Consider the following 14,237-nt stretch of genomic DNA (forward strand, 5'->3'; position numbering starts at 1 on the left):
TTGTGCAAGTCTTTAGGGCTTAACATTGGTACTCGACAATGCTGAGTGTCACACTGTCAGACAGGACAAGTTTAATACAAAACACAACAAAAAGACAAAATGCAAGTGTTTAGTCAATGGTAAATGTATGTATAGCGATTTATCTAGTGCAGAGGATGCCAAAGTGCTTTACATGCTGATGGTGGTAAGCTACATTGTAGCCCAGCTGCCCTAGGGCAGACTGACAGAAGCTGCTACACAATGGGCGCCATCGGACTTCTGACTAACAGCAGGCAAGGCAGGTTTGGTGCCTTGCTCAAGGACTCAACAACTGAGATGGATGTGGGAAGTTTGAACCAGAAACCCATCAGTTACAGGAACCACAGTGGCTACAACCAGTATAGCTGTAGTACCACCATCTACTGGGTTCAAGGATCAGGCACAACATACACTAAAGGAAAACTCAAAACTTTAATGTTAAATGAAATGTTACACCTTTATTTCTTTCTAAAATACATATAAACATAAAAATAGTTTCAACATTAAAATACAGTAATCTAAATGCTGCAGCAGAACAGATTAAAATATTACAGCTAAAACAAGAGAAAAAAGCAAAATATTAAAAATAATTACATGTACTTTGTGCAATCAATGCATGAAAATTAGTTTGCGGTGAATTTTGCATTTCTTTAAAGTACAAATGATTTTTTTTAATTTGAGTATTTTAATTAGGTAGAGTAAAACTGGTTGACAAAATTTGAAAGAAATGAAATCAGATTCAATCTCATTTTACATTAAACACAAAATTAACACAAATACTGTTTTGTAGATTTTTTTTAAAAACACTCAACCATTATATACATTCTATTGTTGATTTAAAAAACTACACAAATAAACCCCACTCACTCTCTATGGTACACAATAATACAAATCAATCCCTCAAGTCCAATCATGTGAGAATGTTCTGGAAGGGAGTCCATGTCCGGTCAAACTCTGTTAATGCATGAAATAGTCAGTGGGCCCCCAAGCCTCTTCATCTATCAGCATCAGTACTGGCACTCCTCAGGGCTGTGTGCTGAGCCCTCTGCTCTTCACGTTGTACACACACAACATACAGTTTGACATAAACAGTATGTTAATACAATAACATACAGTTTATCATTATTGTTTTTTGATACAGAATATACCAGAAAAATAAAACGTTCAATGAAGGAAAATGTGTCATGGTTGAACATCTCTACGTATCCAAATGTGAAGATCAAAATGATCACATTTAACAAATACAACACAGGACATTTATGGAACATAATTCTACAGCTTTTCAACTGTGTGACGCGTCATGTGCTTAGTTAAACTATTTTTATGACTAAAACTTTTTAAACAGGTCACACATGAAAACGGCTTTTCACCTGTGTGAATCATCATGTGCCGAATTAAAGTTTGTTTTTGACAAAAACTTTTTCCACAATTTCCACATGAAAACGGCTTTTCACCAGTGTGAATCATCATGTGCTTAGTTAAAGCCGATTTATGCATAAAAGGTTTTTCACAGTTCACACATGAAAACGGCTTTTCACCAGTGTGAATCCTCATGTGCTCAGTTAAATCCTGTTTTCGAATAAAACTTTTTCCACAGGTCACACATGAAAACGGCTTTTCACCCGTGTGAATCATCATGTGCTGAGTTAAAGCATATTTATGCCTAAAACTTTTTCCACAGGTCACGCATGAAAATGACTTTTCACCAGTATGAATCATCATGTGCTGAGTTAAAGCCAGTTTTCGAAGAAAACGTTTTCCACAGGTCACACATGAAAACGGCATGTCACCTGTGTGAATCATCATGTGCTGAGTTAAATGATGTTTTCGAATAAAACTTTTTCCACAGGTCACACATGAAAACGGCTTTTCGCCAGTGTGAATCATCATGTGCTGAGTTAAATGATGTTTTCGAATAAAACTTTTTCCACAGGTCACACATGAAAACGGCTTTTCACCTGTGTGGATCATCATGTGCCTAGTTAAAACATATTTTCGAATAAAACCTTTCCCACAGGTCATACATGTAAACTGCTTTTTACCCGTATGAGTTCTCATATGAGCATCAAAAACAGATTTGAAAGTCAAACACTTTTTACTAATGACACATGAGAAAGGTTTTCTTCTTTCCTGATTTTGGTTCTCAGCTTCAGCAGCTTCCTGGAAGATGTCTTGGTTCCTGTTTGGTTCTGATTCAGTGTGGTCTGTTTGCTCATCAACAGGAACCACCATGCAGGTATCAGTCTCCTGTTTTAATTCAATCTGTTCTTCACCCTGACTGCAGTAAACTTCTTTCTCTTCCACTTTTATCTGCTGGTGTTTTAGATCCTCCTGCTCTTCTTTTATCTGATGATCTTCTGGCTCTTCCTGTTCTTGTTTCACCTGCACAGGTTCCAACTCCTCCTGGTCCAGAGTGGATCTCCTCTCCTGGTAATAAATGTCACACTGCAGGCAATCTGGACAAGAAAACAGATTTAAAAAGCAATCGTTATTTTATTGAAGTAAATGGGAGAAATCGTTCATTGTTTACGACAGAAATGAAAAAAATGAAAAAACCCACACCGAAAAATTTAAGAGCGTAGACAGAGAGACAGATCAGGCGACAAATCCAGCTGACAATTGGAGAATTCTCAAATGAACGGATATTAAATATTTTTTATTTATTATAAAATTAATAATAGTTGCCAATGTTAATGAAATTTACTAGTAAATATTAACATTTCAAGATATTCCTTAATTTGGAGTTATTACTTTTATTTGGGTTAAAATTTGACTTTAGTTCACTTTATATTTTGGGGTTTATTTACAGAGTTTATTTGTAGGTTAATAATTGTTTAGTTTTTATTGCTTTGTGTTTGTTATTTACTTTTGTAAGTTAGACATTAAGAACTGTGGGTCCATTTTCTGTAAGTATGGGGACTGGTATAGGACCAGCATGCACTGGGTTGGGCCTGTGGGTTTTGACCAGACCAGGAGAGGAAACAATGAAAAGTAGTGATGGTGAGATGCAGCTTCATGAAGCCCTGAGGAACTCCATCCATCTAAAAATTAGTATCAATGCTAAAGAAAGCTGCAATCATATGAGGAGAATGACCAGAATGTTTACTAACATGTACTTGCACCATTCAGTATGATAAAGTAAGTGTATCAGCTGAAATTAGCCAAAATGCTAATGTCAGCATGAATGCTGTCAGTAGCATGTGGGGCATCACTAGCATGTTGTCTGTACTTTACTTACTCCATTCGGTATACTAAACATGGCTAATAAGTAAGAAAATTAGCTAATAGCTTATTTAAGCTAAAAGACTAATGCAGCAAAGATATTAGCAAAGATAATGCAGGCTAACATTATTTCACTGCCGATGGTAGTGCACTAACCTTAGAAGAATATTAAGGCTTTTATTTTGAAATCTTCAGTAAGTTTCATATTAAATGGCCGTACTAATTCAATGTGTATTCAATGTGAATGCTGTCAGTAGCATGTGGGGCATCACTATTCAGAGATGCAATGAGTTTATAGCAGTTGTTTCACCATGTCTGTAGTTCTGACATTCTGCCATCACTGTGGTTCTAAAGAGCAGCTCAGAGAGGCAGACAAAATTCTGTCTATTTTGAGTCTAAGCAGCAGTTATTTTGAGGTGTAGAACAATAGGTGCCTGCAATGCAATGCATAGAGATTGCATCCCTATGCATTGCTATGGGCAGGCCCCAAATAGGCGACGTGAAAACAACATGAAGCTTTACAATGAATAAACAAGTAAAAGATGTTTGTGATTCTGATACATAAATTCTGATGAATCTGGTTGTATGAAACAATGGCTGGATCCAAAAGAAAACTAGAAACAAATAGAAAAGAGGGTTGTGATTGGCTTGTTACTCGCTATGTCACCAGGGACAACGATTTATTACTAAAAAATAAAAACTTTAACTGCTCAGGTTTAGGTGAGTTCTCTGTCTTACCCGCTTCATTACTCAACACATCACTAATGTAAAGTTTGATCTTTGTTATTTGCTTGTCAAACTGGAAAAAAATAAACTATAAAAGCAATCTTCAAGTTTTTTGGACATTGAACTTCTTTTACCTTCGTACGAAGCATCACCTCAGTGCAGCAGTGGCTTGTTGACTGAACTTTTATAGGATGTTTGGTTTGACAAACAATCGCCACTACAATTTATTTATTACAAATTATTACATTTTACAGCTACTAACACACTATTATTGTTTCATGCTGTTTGCTTTACTAACCTTGCGCTGCATTGTTCACATTTCTCCTCTTTTCAAAAGTAAGTTTGATTAGTTAAAGGAGGAAAAGCCATAAAAGGTCATTTTATTTCTACATCAATAAGCCATTTTCACAGCGTAATTGTGATTCCTGCGTTCATTTACCGGTTAACAAAACATTTATACGGGAAAAGAACATTTACTAAAATGATCCTCATACAGAAAGGTGCAGACATTTAGACCTTAACCTGCATCCAAACGCTGCTGGTTCCTACCTATTCGGTGTAAGATTATCTGGGGCCTCCGGGAGAAATCCAGCAGTCTGCGATGATCATCCATCTCTTCCTCCGACTTGACGATGATTTCTTTAAACTCTGTGAATGTTTCTTCAGCAGCAGTTAACGGCTCGTTGATAAACTCGTTTAGAGAAACAGTCGAACATTCAACCAAACAGACCATGCGCCATTTTCTTTGTCTTCTTCTTCTTTGGGATTTTATGACTGTCGTTTATTCATGTCATTGCATTACCGCCACCTTGTGGATCTTACGATCATCACATCTAAAGATTTCTCATACAGTGCCAGTTCTCTTTGAAAAACGTAAAATCTTTTCTTCCACTTTATCTTAATAAAACAAATACAATATTAGTATTCCAGTTTTCCACAAATCAAAAGTTAATATTGTCTTCTGATTCGTATCTCCTACATCCCGCAACATGTTTCACAGTTTCTTCACTCCACCAGATCAGAACCTTTCCTATAGTTTCCGTATATCCACAATGATCGCTGCTGCTTTGTTCGGAGTTACCGCTGGTTCCGCCCATCCTGTGGCTTATTGAGAGCCGATCAGCACCGGCTTGTTCACTGAATTGTGCGGTGCTGGTGGTCGAGTGTAAATGACTTTTAACGGTTTTATCTATTTGATTTTTCTACCGGTATTTAAATAATACTGTAGTTTCTTTCCACTGCACTAGATGGGTTAAATGCTATTACTCTCTTTAATACTGAAATTATTCAATATATGACCTTATATTTTACCTTTGCAAGCATTTCTATGCCATATTTAATTTTTTAAGCAGGGATGTTGGTACTGATTTTAAATTATTCAGTTTAGCTGACAGATTTGCACTGTTTAACTTTTTCCTGCTGCTTCTACTCATTTCATTTCAGCAAGTGTTCTGCAGTTGAACTCAAATGTTTCTACAATTTTCAGCAGTAACATTCAGCACTAACACGACATTTTCACAGGAAAGGCAAATGTTCTACTAACTTTCTAAGACACTAATAATATATCTATGTGTGGAGGTTAAATTAGTTCCAGCATTAGAAACATGGTGATCTATAATAGAAAACAGCTGCAGCAGAACAGAGAAAAATATAACTAAGACAACAGACACAACAAATTATTGAAGAAAATATTCAACCATACTTTCTAAAATCAAGAAAAATTAATGCATGAAAATTAATTTATAATGAATTTTAAAAGTAATTGTTTTTTATTTATTCATTAAGCTTTTACATAGGTGGAGTTGAACGGGTTAATATAATTTTACAAATAACAGCATCAGTTACAATGTCATTTTGTTTTAAAGAGAAACTTATCATCTTATAAGTTTTAAATCTAAGCTTAGATCACTTTTAGACCATATACAGTACAGACCAAAAGTTTGGACACACCTTTTAATTCAATGAGTTTCCTTTATTTTCATGACTATTGACATTGTAGATTCACACTGAAGGCATCAAAACTATGAATAACACATGTGGAAATATGCACTAAACAAAAAAGTTTAAAACAACTGAAAATACTCCTTATATTCTAGTTTCTTCAAAGTAGCAACCTTTTGCTGTGATTACTGCTTTGCACACACTCTGCATTTTCTTGATGGGCTTCAAGAAGTAGTCGGTCAGTCCATTTCTTGGGTTGGGGTTCTTTCAGTCAACCCGGTGCGCTGTATGTCTGCTGGATCTTCTTCATTGGGACTAGGTGGATCCTTTGGTTGGTAGGCTGGGTTTGTGAATTGGGATAAGGGTTTGGTTTGAATGATTCCTAAGCTGGTGGTCCTGGTTCTGGTTGGATCTCTGTGTATAAGAAATGCAAGTGGGTGTATGGCATCCATTTTTGTTTTGTTTATTTTGACATTGTCTACATGGGTTTGAATGTCTGGGTGTACACATGAGAATGGGAACATGTGATCTTGTCTCTGTGTGCCTGGTCTGTCTGTCAGGTTTGGTCTCTGGCTCCCTCCTCTCTGTGATCACCTTTATATCAAGTTGGGTGAGAGGAGGGGGCCCCTATAAAACTTTTTTCTCACCTTTCTTTTCTCTCCCGCTTTCTTCTCCGTCTCATTACAATTTAATAAAATAAACCCAAAGCAGCTTCTAATAAAGTTTCATGTAATTATATCAGGTGGAAGCCATAATGGTCCACTTGTGCAAGTCTTTAGGGCTTAACCTTGGTACTCGACAATGCTGAGTGTCACACTGTCAGACAGGACAAGTTTAATACAAAACAGAACAAAAAGACAAAATGCAAGTGTTTAGTCAATGGTAAATGTATGTATAGCGATTTATCTAGTGCAGAGGATGCCAAAGTGCTTTACATGTTGATGGTGGTAAGCTACATTGTAGCCCAGCTGCCCTAGGGCAGACTGACAGAAGCTGCTACACAGTCGGCGACATCGGACTTCTGACTAACAGCAGGCAAGGCAGGTTTGGTGCCTTGCTCAAGGACTCAACAACTGAGATGGATGTGGGAAGTTTGAACCAGCAACCCATCAGTTACAGGAACCACAGTGGCTACAACCAGTATAGCCGTAGTACCACCATCTACTGGGTTCAAATATAAGGCACAACATACACTAAAGGAAAACTCAAAACTTTTAATGTTAAATGAAATGTTACACATTTATTTCTTTCTAAAATACATATAAACATAAAAATAGTTTCAACATTAAAATACAGTAATCTAAATGCTGCAGCAGAACAGATTAAAATATTACAGCTAAAACAAGAGAAAAAAGCAAAATATTAAAAATAACTACATGTACTTTGTGCAATCAATGCATGAAAATTAGTTTGCGGTGAATTTTGCATTTCTTTAAAGTACAAATGATTTTTTTTTATTTGAATAGATTTTAATTAGGTAGAGTAAAACTGGTTAACATAATTTGAAAGAAATAAAATCAGATTCAATCTCATTTTACATTAAACACAAAATTAACACAAATACTGTTTTGTAGATTTTTTTTAAAAACACTCAACCATTATATACATTCTATTGTTGATTTAAAAAACTACAACAATAAACCCCACTCACTCTCTATGGTACACAATAATACAAATCAATCCCTCAAGTCCAATCATGTGAGAATGTTCTGGAAGGGAGTCCATGTCCGGTCAAACTCTGTTAATGCATGAAATAGTCAGTGGGCCCCCAAGCCTCTTCATCTATCAGCATCAGTACTGGCACTCCTCAGGGCTGTGTGCTGAGCCCTCTGCTCTTCATGTTGTACACACACAACATACAGTTTGACATAAACAGTAAGTTAATACAATAACATACAGTTTATCATTATTGCTTTTTGATACAGAATATACCAGAAAAATAAAACATCAATGAAGGAAAATGTGTCATGGTTGAACATCTCTAAGTATCCAAATGTGAAGATCAAAATGATCACATTTAACAAATACAACATAGGACATTTATGGAACATACTTCTACAGCTTTTCAACTGTGTGACGCGTCATGTGCCGAATTAAACTATTTTTATGACTAAAACTTTTTAAACAGGTCACACATGAAAACGGCTTTTCACCTGTGTGAATCATCATGTGCCGAGTTAAATTCCGTTTTTCACCAAAACCTTTTCCACAGGTCACACATGAAAACGGCTTTTCACCAGTGTGAATCATCATATGCGTAGTTAAATTAGATTTTTGAATAAAACATTTTCCACAATTCACACATGAAAAGGGCTTTTGACCGGTGTGAATTCTCATGTGCTGAGTTAAAGTCGGTTTATGGTTAAAACTTTTTCCACAGGTCACACATGAAAACGGCTTTTCACCAGTGTGAATCCTCATGTGCCGAATTAAATGTTGTTTTTGACAAAAACTTTCTCCACAGGTCACACATGAAAACGGCTTTTCACCAGTGTGAATCATCATGTGCCGAGTTAAACCCTGTTTTCGAATAAAACTTTTTCCACAGGTCACACATGAAAACGGCTTTTCACCAGTGTGAATCATCATGTGCTTAGTTAAATCCTGTTTTCGAATAAAACTTTTTCCACAGGTTACGCATGAAAACGGCTTTTCACCAGTGTGAATCTTCTTGTGCTCAGTTAACGCCTGTTTATGTCTAAAACTTTTTCCACAGGTCACACATGAAAACGGCTTTTCACCCGTGTGAATCATCATGTGCTGAGTTAAATCCTGTTTTCGAATAAAACTTTTTCCACAGGTCACACATGAAAACGGCTTTTCACCCGTGTGAATCATCATGTGCTGAGTTAAATCCTGTTTTAGACTAAATCTCTTTCCACAGTTCACACATGAAAACGGCTTTTCACCAGTGTGAATCATCATGTGCTGAGTTAAATCCTGTTTTTGACTAAAACGTTTTCCACAGGTTACGCATGAAAACGGCTTTTCACCAGTGTGAATCATCATGTGCTTAGTTAAATCCTGTTTTCGAATAAAACTTTTTCCACAGGTCACACATGAAAACGGCTTTTCACCAGTGTGAGTTCTCATGTGAGCATCAAAAACAGATTTGAAAGTCAAACGCTTTTTACAGATGACACATGAGAAAGGTTTTCTTCTTTCCTGATTTTGGTTCTCAGCTTCAGCAGCTTCCTGGAAGATGTCTTGGTTCCTGTTTGGTTCTGATTCAGTGTGGTCTGTTTGCTCATCAACAGGAACCACCATGCAGGTATCAGTCTCCTGTTTTAATTCAATCTGTTCTTCAGCCTGACTGCAGTAAACTTCTTTCTCTTCCAATTTTATCTGCTGGTGTTTTAGATCCTCCTGCTCTTCTTTTATCTGATGATCTTCAGGCTCTTCCTGTTCTTGTTTCACCTGCAGAGGTTCCAACTCCTCCTGGTCCAAAGTGGATCTCCTCTCCTGGTAATAAATGTTACACTGCAGGCAATCTGGACAAGAAAACAGAGGAAAAAAGCAATCGTTATTTTATGGGCTCTTTGCACCTCAGCTTCCGCGTTCGGGGAAAAGTGGCTAAATCGTTTCCGATCTATTGAAAAAAGCATTTTACACTGGGTGTTTGCAGGGCTTGTCCAAGGTAACAATTAATAATGTACATCGATCCGAAGCCCCAACAAGTAGCTGGATAAAGGTTTTAAGATGTTCGCCTCGTTATGCACAGATACGAAGGTGAGTTTTACTTTCTTTAAACTTTGTGGCTAACATTAGCTTTAGTTTATGCTAGACATTTTTCTTTTAAAAATGTGCTATTTAAGTATCTAAACATTTTTCATCATTCATTAACGGACAATGTTTTTACCTTGTTTTCAAGTATATTACCTGCGTTTATTGTCGTTAGTGTCAGAGACCAAGTAACCGGGATTTTACGGTTCAGGCGTTTTGCTTCTGAAGCCTGAGGAACAACAAGCCCATAGCTTAACAGTAGAGCAGCTCTGGTGTCGGAGTTCTAGTTCAGCTGACTGTTCAGGTTTAAAGTTGTTGCTTTTAGAAAAATATGGCCGTGTTCCTTAAGGTCTCTGTGTTATTTCGCTTTATTAGTTTTGCATGCTTCTTGTGAAGCAGGACTGTGTTTACAGCAGTGTGTTCAGGCGGATCAGTTGCTCGGCTGTCTGGCTCTGGTCTGTTCTCTGGTTCCCATAAACTCTCTTTCAGGCTGAATACAGAAGTGATTCCATGGAAATAACACAGGAGGCTCCTTTACCTTCTTCTTTAGGCTGAAGAAGTTGATCCGGAGTGAAGTGAAGGCTGTAAACTTTGCTGTGCGGCGTTAGCTTTAACTGGTAGCGACGAATATTTACAAGCCACCGTCTTCTTAATTCAGGACAGCTTGGAAATCCATGAAAACTTAAAAGCCCATTATATTAGGAAGACAGCAATGTTCATAGTATTGTTTTATTTGCTTCTGAAATAAGACTTTGTCTTTTCTAGCTGTCATGGTAACTCAAAGAGGAAAGAAAAGAGCCGCATTTGCGCATGCGGTTGTGACGTCAGCGCGGCAGGTGCAAAGAGCCCATTGAAGTAAATGGGAGAAATCGTTCATCGTTTACGACAGAAATGAAAAAAATGAAAAAACCCACACCGAAAAATTTAAGAGCGTAGACAGAGAGACAGATCAGGCGACAAATCCAGCAGACAATTGGAGAATTCTCAAATGTACAGATATTAAATATTTTTTATTTATTATAAAATTAATAATAGTTGCCAATGTTGTTAATATTTACGAGTAAATGTTATTATTTCAAGATATTACTTAACTTGGAACTATCATTACTTTTATTTGTGTTAAAATTTGATTTTAATTCACTTTATATTTTTGGGGTTTATTTACAGAGTTTATTTATAGGTTAATAATTGTTTAGTTTTTGTTGCTTTGTGTTTATTATTTACTTTTGTAAGTTAGACATTAAGAACTGTGGGTCCATTTTCTGTAAGTATAGGGACTGGTATAGGACCAGCATGCACTGGGTTTTGACCAGAGCAGGAGAGGAAACAATGAAAAGTAGTGATGGTGAGATGCAGCTTCATGAAGCCCTGAGGAACTCCATCCAATCATTCGACTCATGAGCCGATGCACCGCGGTGCTTCATTTGCTCCACTGTGACATCAACTGGACAATATATGTAAAATAGGCAACGTGAAAACAACATGAAGCTTTACAATGAATAAACAAGTTTAAAATGTTTGTGATTCTGATACATAAATTCTGATTAATCTGGTTGTATGAAACAATGGCTGGATCCAAAAGAAAACTAGAAACAAATAGAAAAGAGGGTTGTGATTGGCTTGTTACTCGCTATGTCACCAGGGACAACGATTTATTACTAAAAAATAAAAACTTTAACTGCTCAGGTTTAGGTGAGTTCTCTGTCTTACCCGCTTCATTACTCAACACATCACTAATGTAAAGTTTGATCTTTGTTATTTGCTTGTCAAACTGGAAAAAATAAACTATAAAAGCAATCTTCAAGTTTTTTGGACATTGAACTTCTTTTACCTTCGTACGAAGCATCACCTCAGTGCAGCAGTGGCTTGTTGACTGAACTTTTATAGGATGTTTGGTTTGACAAACAATCGCCACTACAATTTATTTATTACAAATTATTACATTTTACAGCTACTAACACACTATTATTGTTTCATGCTGTTTGCTTTACTAACCTTGCGCTGCATTGTTCACATTTCTCCTGTTTTCAAAAGTAAGTTTGATTAGTTAAAGGAGGAAAAGCCATAAAAGGTCATTTTATTTCTACATCAATAAGCCATTTTCACAGCGTAATTGTGATTCCTGCGTTCATTTACCGGTTAACAAAACATTTATACGGGAAAAGAACATTTACTAAAATGATCCTCATACAGAAAGGTGCAGACATTTAGACCTTAACCTGCATCCAAACGCTGGTGGTTCCTACCTATTCGGTGTAAGATTATCTGGGGCCTCCGGGAGAAATCCAGCAGTCTGCGATGATCATCCATCTCTTCCTCCGACTTGACGATGATTTCTTTAAACTCTGTGAATGTTTCTTCAGCAGCAGTTAACGGCTCGTTGATAAACTCGTTTAGAGAAACAGTCGAACATTCAACAAAACAGACCATGCGCCATTTTCTTTGTCTTCTTCTTCTTCTTCTTTGGGATGTTATGACTGTCGTTCATTCATGTCTTCTTCTTCTTCTTGTTTTTTTTTATGGCGGTTGGCAAACAACTTTTAGGTGCATTACCGCCACCTTCTAGACTGGAGTATGGATCAGATGTAAAGTCACTATAATCTTCCCATAATACCTGTTCTCCTTAGAAAATTAAAAATACTATTAAAAACTACGTCCCCCGATGATCTTTGAAGCAAACTTCTAATATCAAATTTATTTTTATTCCTATTTAAATTTCTAATTAACTCCTCCCTTTCTCGAACATACTTACTACATTCTAAAAAAAAATGTTGTATTGTTTCTAATTTCCCACAATAACTACAGAAACCTGTATCATGTTTATTTATTATTTTAAGAGTACTGTTTAAACCTGTATGTCCAAACCTTAATCTAGATATAATATCTTCTTCTTTTTTATTCCTGCTACATTTCCTATATTCTCCAACTTTTCTTTGGATGCTATAATAAAATCTGGCATTGCTTCCTTTATCCCACTGTTCCTGCCATTTATCCTTAATATACATTTTACTAATATTTTTAACCTCATTTTTACTCATTTTAATTTTTAAATCAACAATACACTTTTTTGCTGCATTCTTAGCAAAATTATCTGCCAGCTCATTCCCTATTACTCCAATGTGAGCAGGAACCCAAACTAATTTGACCAGAGATCCATAACTTTTAATCCTAAACATTAACTGATTAATATCAACTATAATATCTTGCCTTGATTCTGAATTTTGTTCTACAATACTTACTAATGCACTACTTGAATCTGAACAGATTACAACCGCTCTCTCTCTTGTTTCCTCAACCCATTCTAGAGCCATTAAAATAGCCATTAGTTCACCTGTGTATACTGTCAATTTGTCTGCTATTCTTTTATTTCTCATAATATCTAATTCCGGAATTATAAAAGCTATTCCTATATTATTATTTGACATTTTTGAGGCATCTGTATATATTTCTATATATTCCGCATATTCATTTCCAATATAATTTTCCACCTCTTTCTTTTCTAATTGTTTTCCTTTTTCCAGTAAACTTAAATCAACTTCCGCTATCTCAATTATCCATGGTGGGATAACAGGAAGAACAATCACAGGACTAATTAAACTATGATTTATTCCTATATCTCTTATTTCATTTTTTATAAACCATCCAAAACTATTTATTTGCTTTTTTTCTTTTTCTTGACAAGATTGTAACATAATATATGGAGGATAACTTTCTTTATGTCCTTTAATATTTGCCCAGTAAGTTATTGCTAATTGTTTCCTTCTGAGCTCCAACGGCATCTCACCCATCTCAACTTGTAGAGCTGAACATGAGTCTTCCATGTAAGTTTTTTATCAAACCAGAATCCTAAATATTTTATTTGATCTATCCTTTCAATAACATTCTCATATAATTTCAGACTTGTAATAATATTTAACTTTTTATTTGTAAAAACAACAACTTTAGATTTAGATATTGAGATTCTAAATCCCCATTCTAAAGCCCAAGCTTCTACACTATGTAATGCCTCTTGTAGTTTCCTATTTACAAATTCAATATTTCTTCCCCTCTTCCAGATAAGGCCATCATCTGCAAATAATGAAACACCAAAAGATTTATCTATATTATTAAAAATATCATTAATCATTATAATAAATAACATAGGACTTATTATACTACCTTGGGGAGTGCCATTTTCGATTTGATGCCTTGAACTTAAAACGCCACCTACCTTTACTTTTATATTTCTTTCCGTTAAAATTTTTTTAATCCATCTATATATTCTGCCCCTTATCCCCATTTGTTTTATTTTAATTAACAATCCTTCTTTCCATAACATATCATAAGCTTTTTCTATATCTAAAAAAATTGCTATTAGACTCTCCTTATTAATCTGAGCCCGTCTAATTTCATATTCCAGACATAATGCAGAATCTATTGTTCTTCTACCTTTTCTAAAACCAAATTGATAGGATTTAATCTTTTCTTTCAACTCTAAATAATAAATTAATCTATTATTTACCATTTTTTCCATAATCTTACCAATACATGATGTTAAAGCTATTGGCCTGTAACTCTCAGCTGAGTGAGGATCTTTACCAGGTTTACAAATAGGTATAACAATTGCT

At 35.7% G+C, this 14,237-nt stretch overlaps 2 protein-coding genes across 2 annotated transcripts in view; both read right to left on the reverse strand.

The window, feature by feature from the left end:
* Positions 1-1,166: 1,166 nt before the first annotated feature.
* Positions 1,167-4,579, reverse strand: LOC114155831 (gastrula zinc finger protein XlCGF57.1-like). The gene is made up of 2 exons (XM_028035942.1): positions 4,516-4,579; positions 1,167-2,474 (listed from the first exon to the last, which is right to left on the reverse strand). Exons 1-2 carry the CDS (start codon positions 4,577-4,579, stop codon positions 1,291-1,293), a joined length of 1,248 nt encoding a protein of 415 aa, XP_027891743.1. The 3' UTR covers positions 1,167-1,290.
* A 3,241-nt stretch (positions 4,580-7,820) lies between these two features.
* The window catches only part of LOC114156166 (gastrula zinc finger protein XlCGF8.2DB-like), a 29,016-nt gene continuing 22,599 nt past the window's right edge, over positions 7,821-14,237 (reverse strand). Inside the window, exons 3-7 of the mRNA XM_028036438.1 lie at positions 11,877-12,091; positions 8,887-9,398; positions 8,596-8,808; positions 8,397-8,511; positions 7,821-8,060 (exon numbers count right to left, since the gene is read on the reverse strand). Of these exons, the coding sequence (XP_027892239.1) occupies positions 7,963-8,060; positions 8,397-8,511; positions 8,596-8,808; positions 8,887-9,398; positions 11,877-12,060 (1,122 nt within the window). The 5' untranslated portion in view covers positions 12,061-12,091 and the 3' untranslated portion in view covers positions 7,821-7,962. The remainder of the gene's footprint in view (positions 8,061-8,396; positions 8,512-8,595; positions 8,809-8,886; positions 9,399-11,876; positions 12,092-14,237) is intronic.

This window comes from Xiphophorus couchianus, chromosome 13, assembly GCF_001444195.1.
Source record: "Xiphophorus couchianus chromosome 13, X_couchianus-1.0, whole genome shotgun sequence".
Lineage (NCBI taxonomy): Eukaryota > Metazoa > Chordata > Actinopteri > Cyprinodontiformes > Poeciliidae > Xiphophorus > Xiphophorus couchianus.

Coding starts and splice junctions, on each gene's coding strand:
- LOC114155831 (XM_028035942.1), bottom strand. CDS start 4,579: ATGGATGATCATCGCAGACTGCTGGATTTCTCCCGGAGGCCCCAGATA. Junction 2,475..4,515: donor GATAATCTTACACCGAATAG/GTAGGAACCAGC, acceptor TTTCTTGTCCAG/ATTGCCTGCAGTGTGACATT.